The following is a 24,204-nucleotide window of genomic DNA, read 5'->3' as shown; positions in this document are numbered from 1 at the left end:
ATGATTATGTTGTAGGTTATGGCCTTCAGTCTATTATGCTCAAAAACGGATTTTACGTTTTCATCCGACGTTTCGGACACATTTATTGTGCCTTTTTCAAGGAGTCTGTGGACAATGAACATTTTATGTTGTGTTTATGTTTGATTATGTTGAATTCACTTACTAACTGTGTTCCGTTTTCTCGTTAACATGCCCACAGCATAGGCAGCATAAGTCAACATACAGAATCTACAAGCAAGAGTCAGATAAAAATATAAACTAACAGGCGAACAGGGAGTGTTGGAGCACTTTTATCGTCTCGGTTACTTACTTTGCCCGTTCTGGTCTTAACACGGGCGTAGAATCCGAAAAACGATCCGGGTCGCAGAACTACGATAAAGTTGCCTGTTTATCGCCACTTTTATTCTTATTGTGTGGACTCTTGCTGTGTTGATTCTGTTTGTGTCGTGTGTCTTATCTGTCTATTGGCTTCACTACACTTAAGTGTGTGCAATACGCCGGCATATGTGTTGCTCAAATTGTCTGTATCAGTGCGCTTATTGACTGTGTTGTGTGTGTTTATAATATGGCATGTTTCCAGTATGTGTAAATTCTGTTTCTTAAAACTAGAATCCACTATTTGTGTGCGATCGAACGCAAAAGTATGATGGCTGGCAGCGGAGTGATCTAGCAGCGCTGTTCGTTCTCGAAGTTGTGCTACCTCCAGGTCCTCTGTCGTCTTGCCTTCTTCCCACATGCTTTTTTTTTATTATTATTAAGGCACTCCGTGCTCGTGGCCACTACTGTGCCGGAATCAGTTTTATCTGTATCTTCCTTACCGATGCAGTTCTATTTTTAACTAATCTATATTTACATTTGCTTTCACTCTCTTCTGCTCTTTTGCTCTCACACCGAGCAGGTAGGAGAGTGCTCTGCTGTTGGTCCAATCGATTTCCATAAGCCATAGTCCGTTGCTCTTTTGCGGTGGTTCGTTTTGCCGTTTTCCTGAGTCGTTTGAGGCTAGCTGCCTGCGAAGTGGGTCAATTTGTCTCAGTCACCATCTGATACTGACGGAGGATGGATGTGCTCCCCTATGCACGGTCCTCCGTGCGGCGTCTTCTGGTGGCTGGACGGTTTATTTTTTGGAGGGGCTGGGAATTGAATCCATGACCTTCCGCTTATGAAGCGAAAGCGTTACCTCAAGGCTACGGACCCCCCTATCCCACATGCTTTGTAGCTTGTTGGAACAGGAGCGGTGACTGGCAATCCTCGTTTGCAGCTTGTTTGTCGTCATACCTACGTAACACGCTGGGCAGTCTGCGCATGGGATGCTGTAGATGACGTTTGACTTGTTGTTTTTATCCTCCACATCTTTTACCGGCGGTAAAATGTTTCCTACCGCTTTAGCATTTTTCGAACTGATGGTAACATTCGGATAATCCTTTTTCAGGAATTTTTGAATTTTTCCCGATAATTGTCCGATATGTACCATTGATCGATAAACGGTTGTTTCTGGGGTCGTGACGTCATCGTTTGTGGTGGTGTTGACCCGTCGTTCTCTCGATCGATCGATGAGGCGGTTGATGATTGTGGGGGGATAATCGTTCAATTTTAGTTGGGAGCGAATGATGCCACGTGCTGTGTTCGGGTCAATGTTGGTGGAGAAGGTTTTGACTCGATGAATGAAGTTGGTCGCCACGTTTACTTTCAGTTTGAAACTGTGTGCGGAATGGTAGTTCAGAAACCTTCCTGAGGCGATTGGCTTCATGTACCATTCAGTCTTAACTGTTTGGTCGGTTTGTCGAACCAAAAGCAAGTCTAGGAACGGAATTTTCCGGTCGTTCTCCTCTTCTACAGTAAACTGGATTCTGTCGTGGTATTCGTTGAACATTCTTCTCACCTCTTCAATTTTGTCTTTGGGCACCGCCAAGATCAAGTCGTCTACATACTTCTTCAGCACGGGCATCGGAAAACTGACTCTCGCGACAACGTTGTCTAGTAACGTTTCCATTACTAGATCCGCGATTATGGGAGACAAGGGGTTCCCCATCACTGTACCAAACACTTGCTGGTAGAACTGTCCTTTGAACCGGAAATAGCTGCAGTCAATGCTCAACGGAAATAGCTGCAGTCAATGTTCAACGAATACCACGACAGAATCCAGTTTACTGTAGAAGAGGAGAACGACCGGAAAATTCCGTTCCTAGACTTGCTTTTGGTTCGACAAACCGACCAAACAGTTAAGACTGAATGGTACATGAAGCCAATCGCCTCAGGAAGGTTTCTGAACTACCATTCCGCACACAGTTTCAAACTGAAAGTAAACGTGGCGACCAACTTCATTCATCGAGTCAAAACCTTCTCCACCAACATTGACCCGAACACAGCACGTGGCATCATTCGCTCCCAACTAAAATTGAACGATTATCCCCCCACAATCATCAACCGCCTCATCGATCGATCGAGAGAACGACGGGTCAACACCACCACAAACGATGACGTCACGACCCCAGAAACAACCGTTTATCGATCAATGGTACACTCTTAAAAATAATGAAAATTACTCTGGACGTAATTCTGGTTATAACTGAATGACACATGATGTAAGTGATGGAACGACACAAAAACGTGTCCTTGAAGATGTATTGAACAAAAAATGTAATTTTACATGTTAAAGGACACGAAAACGATGGAGCTGTGATCGACATTTCCCGAATCAGACACTAACGTATTTGGAATTGGACACAAATTTACAGCATTCGGCCCGCTTCTTTTATGTGCATCCTAAAAGACGTAAATCACATTATTTTTTGGTACTGTGTACATATCGGACAATTATCGGGAAAAATTCAAAAATTCCTGAAAAAGGATTATCCGAATGTTACCATCAGTTCGAAAAATGCTAAAGCGGTAGGAAACATTTTACCGCCGGTAAAAGATGTGGAGGATAAAAGCAACAAGTCAAACGTCATCTACAGCATCCCATGCGCAGACTGCCCAGCGTGTTACGTAGGTATGACGACAAACAAGCTGCAAACGAGGATTGCCAGTCACCGCTCCTGTTCCAACAAGCTACAAAGCATGTGGGAAGAAGGCAAGACGACAGAGGACCTGGAGGTAGCACAACTTCGAGAACGAACAGCGCTGCTAGATCACTCCGCTGCTAGCCATCATACTTTTGCGTTCGATCGCACACAAATAGTGGATTCTAGTTTTAAGAAACAAAATTTACACATACTGGAAACATGCCATATTATAAACACACACAACACAGTCAATAAGCGCACTGATACAGACAATTTGAGCAACACATATGCCGGCGTATTGCACACACTTAAGTGTAGTGAAGCCAATAGACAGATAAGACACACGACACAAACAGAATCAACACAGCAAGAGTCCACACAATAAGAATACAAGTGGCGATAAACAGGCAACTTTATCGTAGTTCTGCGACCCGGATCGTTTTTCGGATTCTACGCCCGTGTTAAGACCAGAACGGGCAAAGTAAGCAACTGAGACGATAAAAGTGCTCCAACACTCCCTGTTCGCCTGTTAGTTTATATTTTTATCTGACTCTTGCTTGTAGATTCTGTATGTTGACTTATGCTGCCTATGCTGTGGGCATGTTAACGAGAAAACGGAACACAGTTAGTAAGTGAACTCAACATAATCAAACATAAACACAACATAAAATGTTCATTGTCCACAGACTCCTTGAAAAAGGCACAATAAATGTGTCCGAAACGTCGGATGAAAACGTAAAATCCGTTTTTGAGCATAATAGACTGAAGGCCATAACCTACAACTTAGATTTTCGGGAGCACGAGTCTGGAGGGCCGAACAGCGGATCAGACTGGGGCTTGATCGATTGGTCACTCGCTGGTGGTGAGTGGTGATCAATCGATCAAGTTTTCAGCTTGAGCCGCTGTTTGGTTTTTTAGATTTGTGCTCTTTGAGTTTTTAGTTTTGGCTTCGTTTCATCTTCACCTGAAAAATCGGTTTTGTTTTTGCGTCGTTTTTGCACGCGTTCTGAGTGCAATCGAGTTCAGGTTTCCGTGTTGTCAGAGTGATATTTTGCTTTTGTGAAATGAGCATGCTGAATAAAGAGGCTTACATGAGGATGCATGAGGATGCATGATCAATTTGGTGAGCTCGTTTCATGTTTTTATTTTTAATGTACAATATATTATGAACCGTATTTTTAACATGACAACGGCTGACATGATACTTAAATGAATTGATTTAACAAAATATGAACAGTTCGTCACTGTAAGTGTCGACATAGACTCTTGCACATTAACTTTAAGAACCCCATTCCTTTCCTTTTACCTGATTTTCATCATTATAAAAAATGACCTTTGAATGGTTCGATTGAATGGGACCGATACGTAGCCATCTTGTAAATATCTCAGGCTACGGATTTTTATCGTATTCGGAACAAAACGTCGATGCCGCAAGGAACATCGTAATATGTTCAAAATCAGATCACCAACGATTAATATCGACACAGATTCTTAAACTAGAAGAGAATAATTTTTAGAACTTGTAAAAAAATAGTGCAAATATATTGAGAAACAAAAATGAAGCTGCTGGTAGAAGGATTAAGCCTGTCCGCCTTTAAAGCATACCTTGCTGAAATTGATGTGACCAACCATAGGCTGTACTCTAGTCAAGTACAGTCAAACATCCATAAATCGATATCTGAAGGGTTAATCGACTAATGGAAATATAGATTATGAGGGACAATCATAGATACCGTTTTGTCTCAAATTCCGAACAGACTCATATTCCGAACACTCGGTTTTGTATGACGATTTGGTTGAAATATTTCACTGAAATATGTCATCAAATTATCAGAAAGCGGCAGTTATTTGCAACTCAATTTTAACGTCTTCAAATCTATTTTATACTTTGGATCTAGTGATGATTCTCTTGTTCGAGGTCAGTAAAACCAGCTCAAATGAATAAATTTGTGAAATTATGCATCTGAATACGTTTTATTCATGCTGTTCGGAATTTGAATCAAGGTGTTCGGCATTTGAGACAGAATCAGCGCAGTGTTCGGCATTTGAATCAAAAAGTTGTTCCAAACTTTTACGTAAAAACAATACTTAACAACTCAATTCAATCAAAATCAAAAAGTTGTTCCAAACTTTTACGTAAAAACAATACTTAACAACTCAACTAGGGTTGTCATGTCTATTACGGCTTAACCAGCCGATGGTGTTTTGAAAATACCTGAAGGTCGTAGACACAAAAGTCTCCAAATTCTATTCTATAAAATATAACGATTCTGTTATTTTTCACAATCTTACATCTCAATTTGTCCAAATTGACTTTTGTGTCTACGACCTTCAGGTATTTTCAAAACATAAATTAATTAATTAATAAAATCTTAAATTTGTTTTGCCAAATTAGGATGATAGTGTTGTCTAATAACACAGAACACCTAGATATAAGAAAAGATTATAATGTTTTGAATGATACTAATAAAGAAATGCAAAAAAAAAATATTTTCATGATAAGGATGGTAAGAAAGATATGGGAGACAAGATTTTCGAAAAATAAGTAATAATTTTGAATCGCTCTAATGTACATTAGCTTGTGCGTTTTGTGTTGACGGAGTTGAAATTATTTTATAGCTGCTCAGTAGACTGATGCAAATTTTGAAGTTTTTGCTCCCCTATGCTTAAACGGTGTCAATTATGATGAAAATCATTCTCACAAAATTTGAAGTGATTTGGAAGAAATTTGGTTGTGCACACGCCATTTGAAGTTTATATGGAAATTACTATGGAAAAGACCAACCTTTTGTGTCCAGTCCTCTGCTTGTAATAATAATTTATGGAAAAGTGAACAAACTTTACTCATGTGAAATCTTCCCAGCTACAACTTTGCCAAAGACCACATTTTGTTGGAACGTAAGGATAATTTGTTATTCGTGATTTCAAAGTCTAAACCATGCTGAGATGATCATTCAATTACTTTCAGAGCAACACTGCTTTTTTGCTGTAGAACATAGTAGCCTGGATTACTTTGATCTATTCTTCCCGCCAGGAGCACCACTGTTGCCTGCCGAATAGTTGGTGAAGCTTACTGAAAGCAAACCCACTTTATGATGATGAATAACAATTTTCCTGACGTCCAATCAAAATGTGGTCTTCGGCAAAGTTGTTGCTGAAAGAATTTCACATGAGAAGAGTGTGTTCACTTTTCCATAAAATATTATGACGAAGAGATAGAGGGCTGAACACAAAAGGTTAGCGTTTTCCATAGTAATCTCCATATAAACTTTAAATGGCGTGTGCACAGTCAAATTTCTTACAAATCATTTCAAATTTTGGGAGGATGCTTTTTACCATAATTCAAATCCTTTAAGCATAGGGGAGCGAAAATTACGAAATTTGCATCACTCTACTGCTCAGTCAAGGGCAGATTAGCAATTGGTGAGCACGTTTCATGCCTTTTTTGATGAGTAAAGTATGATAATACATGCTTTCGTCCAGATAACGGTTAGAATTTTGCATTCATGTAGTTGTTCAACAAACTCTGAATGGTTTGTCACTCCGAGTCGGCATTGTTTCTTTCTATTTGAATTTTCCCATATTTACTAACAATATTATATATAGGGGAAGTGGTGGTAAAATGAACAGGGGTGGTAAAATGAACACCGTTTCTTTTACCGAGAAAAAACTAATTTAGATGAATTTTTATTATGCACGGACGATTAAGAGCATAAATCTGAGTGTTTGAGTTGATACGTAGGTCAATAGAAGTGAAAAACATCAACGAAAACTAATATTTTAGAAAACCACGTTTGAAAATTAGAACTGACGTAACTTTTAGCTCGGAAGATTTGTGGTTTTTCAGTGAGGTGAATATCGTTATGACATGATGTCAAATCTGACAACTTTAGAATTCTGTTTGAATGGGTTACAATCATTAATGGATGTATTTTCGGTGGAACAATGAAAATTTTCAGAAATATTTGTTTTGCTCATGTTTTTTGCATGGTGTTCGTTTTACCACCAGCCGCTGTTCGTTTTACCCACATAGTGTAGGTAAAATGAACATTTGCATCACTTTTTGATAGCGATGAAAATATGTGAAACTTTATCTATTTTAGTCTGAATCCATGTTGCTGCTATACTGCCCATAAAGGCATAACTGTCCCATATTGATAAAGTAGGCATTGAGAAAATAGCGCTCAAAGTTTGAAGTTTGTTTTCTCATACAATTGTTCATTGTTTTCTAGTACATTTCTGCACGCCATATTCTTTTAGCACCTCTACACAGATTACTCATTTTGCTTCTATTTGTGGTGCCTTGCATTAACGAGCAGTCGTAAGTAAATAGTTTCACCTTGCAGCGATGTACAAACCTTGTTATTAAGGTTGCATTAGATGACAATTGAATAGTTTGGATTAAGAGTGTGAATGTGACAGTATAGCGAGGAGTGCGGTTCAGAGGGAGATTAATTGAATGTTGATTCTGTAGAGTGGAAGCCGGAAGTACAGCATAGAGTATCGAGATCTAAAAGATTTTAGAACACGGAACTGTGCATCAGGAAATAGTGGAACACCACAGTGGCGACGAGCATGGGATGTTCGAATGGTGAGTTGTGGGAGTTTCATTGGTTTATCTGCTGAGATGAATTGGATCAAGACCGAAAGGGTGGGTTTGATTTGCACGGAAAGTGTTCGACGGTTGAAGAGGGCTAGCGGAAATTGATAGGGGCCAAACGTTATTGATGTGTTTGGTTTGTATCTCCCAGTGAGTGGGTTAGAAAAAAAAAGTGGTCTCGGAGAGAGAAACTGTTGATGATCGCTGGTGCAATGCACAGCAATGCTCCCGGAGAGCGCAAGGAAAAGGAGGGTTGGTCGCGGAGACCGAATCTGTTGAAGTGACTGGTGCAAAGCACAGCACTGCTCCCGGAGAGCGTTTTGTATTAAAGAGATTGGTCCCGGAGACCGAAACTATTGTTATTGGCTGGTGCAAAGCACAGCAATGCTCCCGGAGAGCGTGATGGAATGAAAATGGGTCCTGGAGACCGTATTAAGGTGGCTGGTGCGAAGCACAGCATTGCTCCTGGAGAGCGTCTAATCATATGGAAATTTGATCATACCGATCTAATCGGATTTTTTGTGGCTTGAGTGACAACGCTTAGATAAAAAAAGTGGCATTGGTGTCGTGGTTAGCGTGATTATCTCACAAACCAGTCACCAGTCGGTCGGATATCAATTCCCGTCGACGCCTTCGGCTTTTGCATAGTCATAAAATCTCTAATCACGTTTTTCTTCAGAAGAGGTGTAAAGCCATTGGGGCCTTTGTATTGCTGGGTCCGTTATATAGGGATTTTGGTGTATGTGCAGGTTTTCTTAGGCTTTCGTGTTTAGGCTAAGTACCAGATATTGGCGGACGTAAAACTATAAATGATGCCAAAGAGTTTAAATTGGGCAGAAATAGGAGGATGATTTGGTAGCGGCCTGACAGTAAATTAAAACAATAGGTGCACAAGAGGTTGCACAGAACATAAACTGGATGGAAAAATTATTAGTTCCGGAGTTCGACACAAATTAAAATAAAGTGAAATAATTGAATACCTTGATCAGAGATCACATAGTATGCAAGCATGAATAACTGTAAAATAAAGATTGTCGTAAAAACAATTACCATTAGCATCCGATGTTAGAAATCAAACCCATGCAGAGAGGGAACGGACCTGGTGTAGTAATTGGAACACACACTTCTCACTCTGAGGACCTGGGATCGAATCCTGTCCCGGAGAAATTCACTAATGACGTTGGAGTTATAGTGACGACATCCTTTGAAAGAAAAGGAATGCCGTTGATCCCGAGAAAAAAAAAACATCGTGGTAAACATAATCATCAGACATCTGTCAAAACCCCGTGTTATTGTCTACATTAGAAATGCTTGTTATATTACTAGCAGAAAAACAAACAAATGAGTCAAGTTTTGGCTGGTGAAGTGCGTGAGCCACAACGTAAGTGAGAAAAAATCTTAAGCATGAGATATGAAATTTGAGAATTTCGACGCTGTCCCAGAGGGAATAATGCAATTGAGAAATATGTGTGAAATTCTTTAGATATTGAAAGGTCAAACCGATTGGAATCCGTAACAAAAAGATTTTGAACGAAATACATGTCGATGCTAATGAGCTAATGAACACTACCTGGAAATCATTATAAGCTAGTTGTAGAAAAGAAATCGTAGAATTTCAGAAACATAATCAATATTGAAAAAACAAACAAAGCTAAGCTCTTATCATAAATCTTAATTGTAATTATCATTGTTTGGTCGGGAAATCAATGTGTCAAGTACAGCCAAACATCCATAAATCGATATCTGAAGGGTCAATAGAATTATGGAAATATAGATCATGAAGGACAATCATAGATACCATGATCAGTTCTAGAATATTGTTGTATTGTGTGGTCTCCACATATAAAAACACATGGGGTAGAATCGAGTCAGTACAGAATCAATTTGTATTATGTGCCTTACGCAAATTAGGGTGGACAACGTTTACACTGCCATCATATGAGGCTCGGTGGATGCTTATTGGCATTCAAACTTTAAATGATTTCATTTGTCAATGATATTGTATCGCATTGTATTGATTCCACCAATCTTCTATCAAGTTTAACCCGTATAGGCCTGAGAGAAAGCAAAAATTCTAAAATCCTCAGCGAATTCTTAATGGATTCAAATTATTTTTTGTCAGTATACTGGCTTACATATCTAGTTTCTAGAAGTGGACAGAGGAACGCGGAAATATTCTTGTGGCCGGAGTTATTCCGGTGGATCTTTGGGTCAGGTCGGTTGAGAAGGGTACTGTGCATGTGTGCCCCTGAAGGTAGGCAAATTTCAAGTCACAGATTATTTTCGGAGTCGGCTATAATGTGGTCACTACATGACGGAATTTTAAGAAAATTGCATCAGTGTAAGGCTTTTGAGAAACGATTGAATTGTATAACTATTAGTTTTGCATTTGATCAATCCTACCAATGACCATTTTTGGGTCCCGGGACGCTCCAAACTTATGATAAAGAGGCCAATTTGTATCTGAACATCTGTGCCAAGCTTATAGGAACGCATTTTAGTGCACAATTATGTTTGATTTCTACTTTTCGAGACTTGAAACGGTTTAGTATCCAACATATCTACAGCCGGTTCTTCCGGGCATTACGTCCGAATGGCCACATCTGGTACATTTTGAACGATGCAAAACTCTTCATTTATAATGTTGAATATCAGATCTTAATGATTTATGCAAATTAAAATAAATGTCAATGCAAATAAATAAAGGTAGCTTGGCATGTCCCAAAAAATAGCCCTTTTTTACCCGACTTGACTCAGTGACGCACCGGAATAACTCCGGCCACAGGAATATTTCCGAGTTCCTCTGGCCACTTCCAGAAACTAGATATGTGGGCCAGTGAACTGACAAAAAATCATTTGAATCCGTTAGGAATTCGCTGAGCGGTAAGGGTTTCAGTATTTTTGCTTTCACTCCGGCATATACGGGTTAAATTTCTACACGCCCGCTAGACAGTTAGGAAATCGGAATTTGTTTGCATCGAATAATCATCGAACTAACTATGCAAAATTCGGCCCAATGAATCGTGTTCGTTGATATTTTTGAAATGCGTGTGCTCTGGTTGACGGTTGCTTAAAAAGAGAAAAAGTGAAACATCGTCGCCTACTTGATCGTATTGTCTAGTTGTGGTAAAGAGTAGACACATTAGAAGTAGAGTGCTAATGTCACGATTGTTCACGTTGCAGTTAATCATTGTTCTAATTTCAGATATGGAAGCGATCAATCCTAAACAAATCGAATGATGTCTCTTTCTAATCAGCATTGCACAGGAATTGATCTGCCCATGTCGCGAACGAAGCTAAGACAATATTTCAACTCCTTAAGATATAATACAACATAGAATTAAGCAAACATGTAGTCGACTATTGATTGACGAAATAAATAAATAAATAAATTCTTTTAGTATGGTTTCATGTATCTATATCGGGTCATGGAACATCGACTCATGGAAGTTTCACCTCATTACTAGCAGTGTTGTTCAGACTCATTTCCCCGAAAATAACATTTTCCGAACTACGAAGCCACGAACTACTACAGCCATGCTCTATCCTCCTGAGATAGAAAAGCAGATGGTTAAGCTTGAGTACTGCACACAAAATCGATCAATTTTGATCCCGGAGAGCCACAATTCAAGTTTCGGTGAAATGAAATGAATGAGTGAGTGAGTGCGAATCATTTCACCGAAACTTGAATTGCGGCCCACCGAGATCGAAACTGTCGGATCCCATGTGCAACACTCAAGCCCAACCACCTCCCCCTCCATCTCAGGAATACAACGCACAGTTATAACAGTTCATGGCTTCACAATTCGAATTTCGGGGAAATGAGTCTGGTCAACACTGATTACTAGATATACATTTGAAAATTTTCCAGGCAGTGTTTCGGAGTGCCTGAGCGACGCGGTTTGTTTTCGCGTGATATGCTAGGCAGTGCTTTGCAGTATTTTTTTCTGCAGTGTTCTGCAAGAATTCAAGCAATCGAGTTCGTTAAGCAAGTATCTTTGAAGGGATATAATTTGTACATTAAGGCGATTAAAAATTTCAAAATGTATGAACTCAATCTCCCATATCTTTCTTCCTTCCATCCTAACCATAAAAATGATGTTCTGTGAAATTTTCAGCTTTTTCGGTGGGGTGCCCAAAGACAAAGTAGTTTTATATAGAAATTACTATGAAGAAATTTTTAAAAATTTTCCAAACACATTAGCTCTGTAATGCATTTTACTTATCATCCTCTAGTATAAACTCTTTATTCAAACCTTAATGAAAGATTTTGCTGAAGAAACAAATCCCTTTGGAACTATTTTTTTTTTTTGGGATTTTTGTATTTGTAGAGCTATAATCCCATATGAAGCTAAATAGTAGCAAACAAGCTCATGAATATCTCTTCTCTTATCCGTCGGATTGAATTACTCTCTTCAGCAAATTTCTTAATTAATGTTTGAAGAATGAGTTTTTACTATAAGATGATAAGTTTGTACTTATATTCCAGTACTAACATGGTTGGAACACTGTTCAAAATTTCTCCATAGTTACTTCCATATAAACCTACTCACCACCTAGATAGCTAAACATTTCAAAAAACACTATTTTCATGATTTAGGACTTACTAGTCCAATTGAAAATCAAGTTACTCAGGACTTCGACAATATTCTCAATCAAGAGAACGTTTTCAAAAATGCCTGGGAGACTGATTTGAAAGAAGTGAGAACTATTATTAAAAAATTCAAAAATATGAAAGCTCCTGGCGATGATGGACTTTTTTCTACATCCTCATCAAGAAACTTCCAGAAAGTAGCTTATCATTTTTAGTTGATATATTTAACAAATGTTTTCAATTAGCATTTTTTTCCTGACAAATGGAAAAATGCTGAGGTTGTTCCAATTCTATAACCAGACAAAAATCCTGCAGAAGCTTCTAGCTATCGTCCAATCAGTTTGCATTCCTCCATCAGTAAGCTTTTTGAAAAGGTAATTTTGAACAGAATGATGGCCCACATCAACGAAAATTCAATTTTTGCCAATGAACAGTTCGGATTCCGCCATGGGCATTCGACCGCTCATCAACTTTTACGTGTAACAAATTTGATCCGTTCCAACAAATCTGGAGGCTATTCTACTGGTCTTGCTCTTCTAGACAGAGAAAAAGCATTCGACAGTGTTTGGCATGAAGGTTTGATTGTAAAATTAAAAAACTTTAATTTTCCAACATACATTGTTAGAAAAATTCAAAGTCATCTGTCAAATCGTACTCTTCAGGTTAATTATCAGAACTCCAGATCTGAAAGACTTCCTGTAAGAGTTGGTGTTCCTCAAGGCAGCATTTTGGGACCAATATTTTACAATATTTTCACATCTGACTTACCTGAGTTACCTCAGGGATGTCAAAAATCCTTGTTTGCGGATTACACAGGCCTCTCCGCCAAAGGACGAAGCCATCTGTAGTCGATTGCAAAAAAGTTTGGATATTTTTCTTCATACTTGCAGAAATGGAAGGTTTCTCCTAATGCTTCCAAAACTCAACTAATAATATTCCCACATAAACCAAAAGCTCCTTATTTGAAACCTTCAAGTAGACATGTTGTCACGATGAGAGGGGTTCCAATAAATTGGTCAGATGAAGTTAAGTATCTAGGGCTCATGCTAGATAAGAATTAAACTTTCAAAAATCACATTGAGGGCATTCAAGGCAAATGTAATAAATATGTAAAATATATCTATATCCTTATTAATAGAAAATCAATTAAGACTTTGTCTTAAGAACAAGCTTTTGATATTCAAACAAATTTTCAGGCCAGCCATGTTGTATGCTGTACCAATTTGGACTAGCTGTTGTAATACCAGGAAGAAAGCTCTGCAGGGAATTCAAAATAAAATTTTGAAAATGATTTCCCCTGGTATAGTACCAATGAGTTACATAGAATATCCAATGTAAAAACATTGGAACAAATGTCAAATAAAATAATTTATAATTTCAGGCAAAAATCGTTACAATCTTATATTGCCACGATTAATGCGTTATATGTTTAGGTTAAGTTAGGTTAAGTAAATTGAAAACGTGTTTTTTCTCTTATAAGCAGGTGAAATCAACTCACCTGTTAACAATCTGAACTACTACGGCAAATGAAATGTAATATGTTGTTAACAAAATGTTAGTAAAATCTTATATTTGTTTTACCAAGTAAGGATGATAGTGTTGTCTAATAACACAGAACACCTAGGTATAAGAAAAGAATGTAATGTTTGGAATGATACTAATAAGGATACTGATAAGGATGGTAAGAAAAAAAAAGTAATAATTTTGAATCGCTCTAATGTACATCAGCTTGTGCGCTTTGTGTTGACGGAGTTGAAATTATTTTATGACTGCTCAGTCAAGGGCAGATTAGCAATTGGTGAGCTCGTTTCATGCTTTTTTTCAATGAGTAAAGTATGATAATATATGCTTTCGTCCAGATAACGGTTAGAATTTTGCATTCATGTAGTTGTTCAACAAACTCTGAATGGTTTGTCACTCAGAGTCAGCTTTGTTTCTTTCTATTTGAATTTTCGCATATTTACTAACAATATTATATATACTAGCATGTTTCACAAATGATTGCTTATCATGATCTAACCATTTGTGATAGTGAATCGTGTGACCCAATGATCCTTCCCTTTAAGAAAAAAAAACCCCTTCCTTTAACCTTTGTAGAGATGCAGAGGTAAACACGGGCTTCAAATTGCAAAGGTCACACACTAATATACCTTCCCCCAATCTTACCTGACTACAAGGACGTGGCCGGTGTCATTATTGACTGAATTATGCAGGACGAACTTTTAGTTGATTCTTTGTGCATATTCACTGACTTCAGTCAATAACGCTAAGCTAAGCTAGCTAAGCTACTGAACATAATATGCAGTCATTCGCATTTGAAGTCCTTACTAGTTACCACTTATTGTTTGTGATAGTGAACTAAAATACAAAAAAGGACGATGTAGATCGGTAGATTCAAAGATCTACATATTACTTTAAAATAGGTCACACTTGTCCGAGTTAAACTGAAAGACGAGTTAGCAAAAAATAAAACAATATATAAACATGAAAGTAGCTATTTCAATACTTTGATTTTAAATTCTTAGCGAAAAAAATTAAATCAAAGTTCAAATATATGTGTAGTATTAAAAAAAATCAGCAATTAGGAATATATTTGAACACAAAAAAGGACAGGGATAGTCAAAACAATTAGAAAAAAATAAACAAATTTTATAATATCTCACGAATTGCACTCTTGTGCAAAAGTTTGGGTTCAGTCCCTATAAAACATACAAAAGTAATCTGTCCATATCTCAGCGATAATATGTATAATTCTAACTCTGTATAGTTCATTCAAAGAGCAATGAGTAAATCTTACTTCGTAAGTATTTTGACAAAAACATTATTTGAAATTTCTTACGCACCACACGATTTATCTTTTGGCGATATCCACAAATTACGTAACGCTCTAGACGGAGGGGGAGTAGGTTCGAGCATTACGGCTCATACATATATTTATATTTTTTATACAAAAAGCGTTACAGATGGGGGGAGAAGGTCCAAAAATTTCCCATTGTAGCGTTACGTAATTATGGGCGCTGCCTTATTCACATACAAAAAATCATATAATGGGAGGGGGGGGGGCTTTTGGAAAATCCCAAAAAATGCCTAGGAATAATATATTCGAAAATAAAAACGATGAGGCCATTTTTCATAGGAAGTTATTTAAGATATATATTAATTGACCATCGTAAAACAATATTTCATCAACCCAAACATTTGTGTTTGTCTTTCAATTCACAGGATTAATCAAAGATGCAGACAAATTCAAGCTGATGCTCCTGGCGTGGAACTACCAGAATTCGGCGGCAGGTAAATGTTAGTGTATCGAACAGCTGCACGCTTGAACACGTTGAAACTAACCTTTCCTTTTCCTACAACAGCTCAAAACGGTACTGAAGGACCCGACCTTGCGACCATGACCAATCTCTGGCAGCAGTATCAGAACGCCTTGGCAATGAATGCAAAGACATCCTTCAACCAGTTACCAATCCCCGAGCGACAACAGCCTTCGCCAATTGAGCAACAGGACGAAACAAACTCATCGGAGCAGAAAGATGACGACGATCTGTCGGAGGACGATTCAGAGGATCGAATTGAAGCCACCGTAAATGATCCGGAGCGATTGAAGGCGTTCAATATGTTCGTTCGGCTGTTTGTCGATGAAAACTTGGATCGCATCATTCCGATTTCCAAGCAACCAAAGGAAAAGATTCAAGCCATAATTGACTCCTGCACTCGTCAGTTTCCGGAGTTTGCCGAGCGGGCTCGCAAACGTATACGAACTTATCTGAAGTCCTGCCGGAGAAACAAGAAAACCCGTGAGGGTTGGGAGAACACTGTAAGTGAGGTTGATCGTAAAGCAAACAGTTTAGATTGGGAGACAGATTTAGCTAAAATCATATTTAATATTGTTTTAGTCCCGTCCTACACCGGCCCATTTGACCTCCGTGCAAGCTGAACAGATTCTGGCACTGGCCTGTGAAAACGAGAGTCTCAATGCCAAACGAATGCGGATAGGCTTGGAACCCATCAGTCAGTCAGTGAATCAAACAACGGCGGTGAGTTTTATGGTACATTGTCCTCTTCCAATGCTCTGTCGAGAGGAAGCTTATCATTTTTTTTGAATCAAGAATGGTGGTATAACATTTTCTGATATTTCAGACATCTGAACCGCCGAATGTACCGAGCCTTTATCAAACATTGAAGTGTGAAACGGAAGCAGTACCTGCAGTCAAAACGGAACCCATGACCAGCGTTCCAAAGATGTCTCCCATACAAAACACCACTCCGGATATGAATCAAATGAAACTGTAAGTATTAGATGTAGTATAGGAGCATGGTTTGACGTTTATAAGAATTAGTTACGACGAGTGCTGTAAAAATCGAGTTCTGCAATGAGTGACGAACAACATTTTTTGCAATTTTATAGAAGACCACTTAAGGGAATCAGAAATTATATCGTAATGCATTCACCATCATTTTACAATTTCTGAAAAATTGTTGTGTTATGATTCATTACGCAACTCAAAACAGTTGCGTAATGAGAAAGCGTTGCGTAAGGAATCATTACAGCACTGGTTTCAGTTGCGTAATGACTATTCCCGCACTGCATACTTCAGTGCAGGAAAGTTGTCGGCTGCTTGGGCACGTCAGGAGTTCATCATCAATGTTAACTTCCTTTTCCCGATCAGCCTAGATAGCCGTGTATTGTCGGTAGCGGTTGTTTCAATTGGCTAAGAATTAACACTACGGACTGCCTGTTTCGGTGGTAAAAGTCCTCCTCACAGGTGACCCCTAATTTATGGTGTAATGCGTAACCGTTAACTGAGCCTGTGGGCGCCCTCTGCAGTATTGTACACTTCCTGTGCTCCCCTTAGCAATGGCGTAGGTGACCTTGTGTTTCTCCGAGATAATCGGCTGCTCTTCTTTAGTCTCTAGCCTCAGGCTAAACAATGGTGGGATTATGAATATGTTGCTATTTAATTTAAATTATCACCTATGCTATATGGTTTCGATTTATGCATTTTACACAGTATATTCTGTGTCTTTTCGACTTTGGCCACTTTCAATAGATACCGATCTGGTTTTTTGCTGCTGGTGTTTTTTCGTGCTGAGATTGCAAAAAGCTTAATCCTAGTTTGGGTAGTGGCTACGGTTAGGTTAGCTCAGATCAATCTTCAGCATAAAAAATCAGCAACGATCAATCTTTGCAGACTCATGCAAAATGGTACAGCCCAAGTGGCGCTAGTTCAAGAACCCTTCTTTCGTAGAGGGAACTTCTATCTAGGTAAACTTGTGGACCCAGTTTTTGCTACTTTCAGCAAACTTGAAATGGCAAACTCGCGCTCCATGGCCCGCGCATACGTGCTTTTTAATAAAGCAATCGTTGCTACACTCATTTCTGAGTTAACTACCAGAGATGTATGTGCTGTCACAATCGATGTTTCTGTTGGTGACTTCAACAGGAAATACGTCTATTGTTCGGTATATTTACCACATGATGAACCATCCCCAACGGATGACTTCAAACGAGTTGTCGTACACTGCGTAGCAAAAGGCCTTCCGCTGATTGTGGGCAGTGATGCCAATGCTCATCACATCATCTGGGGCAGCTCAGATATCAATTTGAGAGGCTCCAGTCTGATGGAATACTTAAGTAGTACAGATCTTGGATTACCTCACATAGGCAATCGTCAACCTTCATGGTATCTAATAGAGAAGAAGTGTTAGACATAAAGCTCTGCTCGGATAGAATCAGTCATGAGTTGACAAATTGGCATGCATCAGATGAGGTATCATTATCTGATCATCGCTACATCTTCTTTGAATATTCAAATGTAACTGCGCAGACTTTGCGTTTTAGGAATCCCCGGTCAACAAACTGGGAACTCTATATTGAATTGGTTGCGACCAAATTTCATGGATATTCTCCGCCCATTCAAGTGATTTGGATGATGCCGTTGATACTACAACATCCTACATTATGGAAGCTTTTGAAGAAGCATGTCCTCTGCGGTCTGTGAAGACTACAAGAGGAATTCCGATCTGACTAGACTCAGGAAACAATGTAGAAGGAGTTGGAACAGACGCCGATCAGCTGGATCAGAGTCGTTCAAGTCGGCTCGCAAGGCTTACAACAAGGCTCTTCGTTCTGCTGAACGATCCGGCTGGCAAAACCTTTGTACAAATGTTTCCAGTTTGAGTGAGGTCAGTCGACTGAACAAAATCTTTGCAAAATCTAAGGAGTTCCAAGTGAACGAAATTCGATTACCTAATGGTGACTTTACTTCTTCTGATGAAGAAGTTTTAGAATGTTTATTCAGTTCACACTTTCCCGGATGTGTGGACATAGCATCCACGGATGAACCAAATGTATTTTCATGTAGTTACGAGTCTCTGGCCTCACAGTATCGTAGCTACTGAATCGATAGTTTTGCTCCTTTCAAATCTCCAGGAGCAGATGGGATTTATCCTCTATGTTCTGCTCCAAAATGGATTTGAGTTTATCGAACATGTTTTGAAAAGCTACTTGTAAGCAGTTTTGCTACCGGGTACATTCCCAGACCCTGGCGTGATATTACTGTAAAGTTTATCCCGAAAGGAGGACGTGCGTCGTATGAAGAAGCGAAGAGTTTTAGACCAATCAGGCTGACCTCTTTTCTTCTGAAATTTCTGGAACGCATTATCGATCATCACATCCGTGATGTTTATTTGCGATATCGAGAAAGCATTCGCTCAGAAGCAATCCTGCTTGGGTGTTTTCTTGGATAATGAGGGTGCCTTAAATAACGTGTATTTCGATGCCATATTGGAAGCCGGACGAAACCATGGGCTACCTACAATGATTACCAATTGGATTCATCAAATGTTCAAAAACCGACTTCTCTTCTCGACATTGCGTCAAGCAGCGATACGAAAATTGAGTGTTTGCGGATGCCTTCAAGGCGGAGTCTTATCAACACTTTTGTGGAATCTCATAGCAGATACGCTATTGAGGCAACTCAATACAACTTATGGATGTGCCGAAGCTTTGATAGTTGGTATGTGCATAAGCACCCTACTCGACCTGATGCAAAGTGCTCTTCTAGTCGAGAGTTGGTGTCGTCAATATGGCCTTTCGGTTAACCCGAATAAAACATCTATTGTTCTTTTTACGGAAAGACGAAACCGCGATGGAATTCGACCTTTACGTCACCTTTTTGGCACTGAGATTAATGTAACTGATCAGGTAAAGTATGTCGGAGTCGTTCTAGATTCCAAACTTTCATGGACACCTCACATTGATTTCAGAGTCAAAAAAGCTTGCATGGCCTTCGGTCAATGCCGGCAAAACTTTGGTAAAACTTGGGGCCTCAAACCCAAGTATATCAAATGGATTTACACAACAGTTGTTCGGCCAATACTGGCACGTCTCGTGTGGTGGCAAAAGGGCGAAGTGTGAACAAGTCTATCAAAATTGGGCCATCTCCAAAGGATGTGCTTGATGGCGATGTCTGGTGCGTTCTCTACAACTCCCACAGTAGCGCTCGAGGCCCTTTTCGACGTTGCGCCACTACACATATATCTTAAACAAGAAGCACTTTCTTGTTCTGACCGTTTATGGGTACTGGATCTACTGAAGAAAAATCCAGTGGTTCGTAGATCTACACAAACTTCGTTGTTTCCACTTTTGGTGAATTGGGACAAATGGTCCTTGCTCCAAGTAATATCCAAATTGCTTGTCACTTTCCTTACAGGACATTTACCACACAATCCCCTTCACGGAAAGATTGGACGTCTGGCCATTTGGAAAGAAGTATATCAAACAATATAATACGTTACACTGATGGCTCCCTCTTGAAGGTAGAGCTGGTGCAGGAGTATATTCTCGTGAGCTAAGGCTGAATCAGTTTTACTCACTTGGTAGAAACTGCACCGTTTTTCAGGCGGAAATATTTGCCCTTATGTGTGGAGTGCAATCAGAACTTCAACCGCGTGTAATGGTTAAAGTCATATACTTCTGTTCAGATGGTCAGACTGCTATAAAAGCTCTTGCTTTGGCCATTTCAAGGTCGAAGCTTGTTATAGCATGTCGAACTCAAATTGAGGAACTGAATCCAGTCAACTCTGTAAAGCTTGTATGGGTACCTGGTCATTCTTCCATCGCTGGAAATGAATTGGCTGATGAACTAGCTCGCGATGGAGCACCGCATGACTTCATTGGCCCTGAGCCAGCTATTCCAATTTCAAAGTGCTGGATGAAGCTTCAGATGAATTCTTGGGCGGCTACTCAGCACAAGCAATATTGGAATAGTTTGGAGTCGTGTCGTCAAACAAAATTGTTCATTAGTGAGCCATCGCCAAGGGTGAAGTATTTAACAAATCTGTCAAAGCTGAATTGCAGTCTCTTGGTCAGAGCGTTGACAGGCCACTGCCGACTGAACTATTACATGGCAAATATTCAGCGTGCTGACTCATTTGTGTGTGATAGTTGTGACTCTGATTATGGAACTTCGTATCACCTGATATGTAACTGTCCAGTTTTTGCGCAAATGCAATTTCAATTACTTGGTAAACACTTATTAAGTGAAACTGAATTCAGAAGCCGGAATCTTCAGGACATTCTGTTATTCTTAACCCGCTGTGGTAATGAGCTATAGGCTCTCTTTTCGCTCATGCGTTTTGCAGTGCCCTCTTTAGGGCGCTGTTCGGACCCATTGCGGTATGGAGCTACATGCTCTCATTTCGCTTATGCGATCCTCTCTCTTCAAGGGACCCCACTCCTATTTCCTCCCATCTTTCCCTTCCCTTTCCTCTCCCATCGGGTAGATGATGAAATAGGCTCAAATATGGCGATGGCACAAATCTCAACTGGTGGGAAACGTGCCTTTGGAGCCGGCCTTCTGATCGCTGATACCTGATGACAATGATCTTGTGCTTACGTCAATTCATCCAACTCACTGATTAGATGAATAAAACGACGTATCCGGCTGTAGATGACAAAAGAAATAAATTAATTAAAAAGTGCCCTTCAGTCAACTTTTGATTTTCAATTTTTAGCAAATGAACAGGTTATTTGAATGAAATTGTAGAAATATTAAAGAATGCTGTTGGCAACACAAAAACGCTTTTCCCAGCAAATATAGTGCTGGTGGTTACGTCGACCATGCAAATATGGGCAGTATGGTGGTCTTTCTAACATTCCTTACCCTAAACCCCATAAATTAAATCATGATACAATTTCAATTATTCTGGTCACTCATGGAATAGCAACTACAATTTTTACGGTAATCATTACTAATGCTCATGCTGATACGACACAGTGTCGAAGCTTCTCTAGACCTTTATTGCGATGAAATGCGTTATGTATTTATTCCTCCATTTTTCTCATTCTTTCTCCACAGAAACATCCCAAGTGCCAGCGCGAGCTCCACACCCACCATTCCTACAACCGTACCAACAATATCCAACTTCCACGACTACAACACCGGTTTCACAAACCGTTCACAACACTATCAGAACTTCATGAACTCAGCCACCAACTCCACGAGCACGAGTACAACTATGTCCGCTACTGGTACTGGTGAGCGCTTCAGTTAGCTGCCCTTCAATGGGGTCTCCAATCTCATTGACCAATTTAATAACCCTCAATATTGATCTCTTCTAGCTCCCACCGATCTTTCGATGAAACGGCCCATTCTGGCACACAAGCTCAACAGCGCCGAAATAACCGCTGTCAAACAGCTGGTGACCGGCTATCGGGAGAGTGCGGCATTCTTGATGCGAAGTGCGGACGAATTGGAAAACCTCCTTCTGCAGCAGCAGTAAGCCTGCGTGTACACTTTGTAGCGGTTGAAGTTATCTATTTTATTTCACGACAAGTGAGAAACCCACAACTAGACAGGATGTTACGTTGTATAAAACAATACCAAAAAACTACCTGTGCGGTAAGAGTTTAGATAAAAAAGAGACAAAGGAACGCAACCAGTAAGTGTCGCAATTATGTTTAAGTTCTGTAAAAAGTGTTAAATAGAAACGTTAGAAATTAAAATTTTCGAAAACTTGCGGAAAACATACAAAACACAGGGTGATATAGAACTACAAAGAAGTTATATTTATTTTTGAATCGAACTACAGAGAATACGAGTACTATTAGATGCTGAAGGAGACATGATTTCATTGGCTGAGAAGCAATTGTAAATGAAGCGTACTACTATGTAAACTTTGTAATGTGCTGCTAATTGCAATTTGCCAGTTTACCACGACTTACCGATTGTAACATCTATTTAGAAATGCAACCAGATCAATCTTTGAATATTGAGTAAATAATTTTCACAAACCCTTCAATAAAATTACCGTATTGGTTAAAATAGCAGAATGTTTTATACCTTTGAAAGAAAGTTATTCCAACAAGAGGGTTGTTCTTTTTCTTTCTGGCGCAACGTCCCATCAGGGACAGAGCCTGCTTTTCAGCTTAGTGTTCTCATGAGCGCTTTCACAGTTATTGACTGAGAGCCTTCATTGCCAATTATCATATTTTCACTATCATATATGGTGTGACAAGCACGAAGAATAGCTATGCCCTGGGAAGTCAAGTATTTTTTTGTAGGATTCGAACCCACAGGCTTTTTAAAATGGAGTGTCCGCAAACGTCAAATGGTAAGGTAAATATCAAAGCTATTTTATATTATATTAAGTTAAGGGGAACTAAAAAAACTAAACATGATGACAGTGAATTGGATTATGCAACATTATTTCCTTATTCTAATGCATGTTTTAAGAAGTGTGATTTAGGGGTGCATTTGTTTTGATTTAGCTTGAAAATTTCTGCGCATATATTTAGCCTTATTCTAGGCTATTCCACATCCTAAGAAATATATAATGTGGTAAGATTTTGAATTTTACATGTACACGACGAACAGGTGTCAAATGTACAAATGTAATTTGAAACTGCGAAAAGAAACCACGTGCTCGATTACCCCCAACATGTAGGTTGAAGCGCCCATCTAGCGTATAGGGAGACGTGGGTTCGATCCCCACCTGAGCACGTGGTTTCTTTCCGCAGTTTCAATTTCAAAACCTTACAACAACAAAGAATTTTTGGTGAAAATAGTGAATAATGTATATGGGTCATTCCACAGGACCATCACGGATTTCGTCCAAATTTTAGTAAACATTTAATTTACTTGATACATGTAAAAACCCATATTTGACGTAGGAACGGGAGTGGGGGCAGACCACCACCAAAATCATACAGGACCCCCCCCCCCTCTTCAGAATGTTGGATGATCCAAAAAGATATAAGATCCAAACCTGAAAAATATCGGAATCCAAATAGCAAATCGAGCACTCGACACCAAGGCTGCCAGATTTTTATGCTGACACAGATTCAATTTGTATGTAACACAGATTTTCTATCAACTTATTTTGTATGGACACAGATTTTTTTGTATGAGGCACAGGTTTTTTAACCTAATGGATACAGGTTTTCTATCAAATCATCTGACAGCTCTGCTCGACACTGAAGAAGTCTGTAAGTCGCAGACGAAATAGGTCTATCTGTCAAGATAAGCAACATATTAGAGTTTAAAGGTACAGTCATCTCTCCCTTACTCGATATTGAAGGGACCATCGAGGTAGAGAGGTATCGAGTTACAGGACACAAAACCAATGCAACTGCGATCCAAGGGACCATCGAGTTAGCCATAAAAACCAACTTTTACTATGGTTCTCTAACTCGATATCGAGATACGGAATATCGAGTAAGGGAGAGTTAACTGTATTCGCTCGCCTTACTAGTGATTTAAGTATTTTATTTTTTGCAAAAAGCGAAGTGTTAAAGTTCAATTAGTGTTTTTTTTTCTCTTGATAAAATTTTAGCTTCATAATATGTTGACAAAATTTTAATCAAAAAAAAAACTCTTCTGGTTTAAGAATCTATGTCGATATTAATTATTCGTGATTTGATTCTGAAGATATTCCGATGTTCCTTGGGGAACCGAAATTTTCCATATAAAATGGCAATGATGGCATTTTGCTTCACG

At 39.2% G+C, this 24,204-nt stretch overlaps 1 protein-coding gene across 1 annotated transcript in view; it reads left to right on the top strand.

Moving 5' to 3' along the window:
* The window catches only part of LOC5565811 (nucleolar protein 4), a 226,164-nt gene extending 203,631 nt beyond the window's left edge, over positions 1 to 22,533 (top strand). The window contains exons 7-12 of the mRNA XM_021839570.1: positions 15,422 to 15,496; positions 15,562 to 16,028; positions 16,099 to 16,239; positions 16,343 to 16,491; positions 21,565 to 21,743; positions 21,828 to 22,533. Of these exons, the coding sequence (XP_021695262.1) occupies positions 15,422 to 15,496; positions 15,562 to 16,028; positions 16,099 to 16,239; positions 16,343 to 16,491; positions 21,565 to 21,743; positions 21,828 to 21,988 (1,172 nt within the window). The 3' untranslated portion in view covers positions 21,989 to 22,533. The remainder of the gene's footprint in view (positions 1 to 15,421; positions 15,497 to 15,561; positions 16,029 to 16,098; positions 16,240 to 16,342; positions 16,492 to 21,564; positions 21,744 to 21,827) is intronic.
* Positions 22,534 to 24,204: the final 1,671 nt, after the last annotated feature.

The sequence above is a fragment of the Aedes aegypti genome, chromosome 2 (assembly GCF_002204515.2).
Source record: "Aedes aegypti strain LVP_AGWG chromosome 2, AaegL5.0 Primary Assembly, whole genome shotgun sequence".
NCBI lineage: Eukaryota > Metazoa > Arthropoda > Insecta > Diptera > Culicidae > Aedes > Aedes aegypti.
The sequence above is the reverse complement of the archived record's forward strand: the minus strand, read 5'-3'. Positions and strand labels throughout refer to the sequence as shown.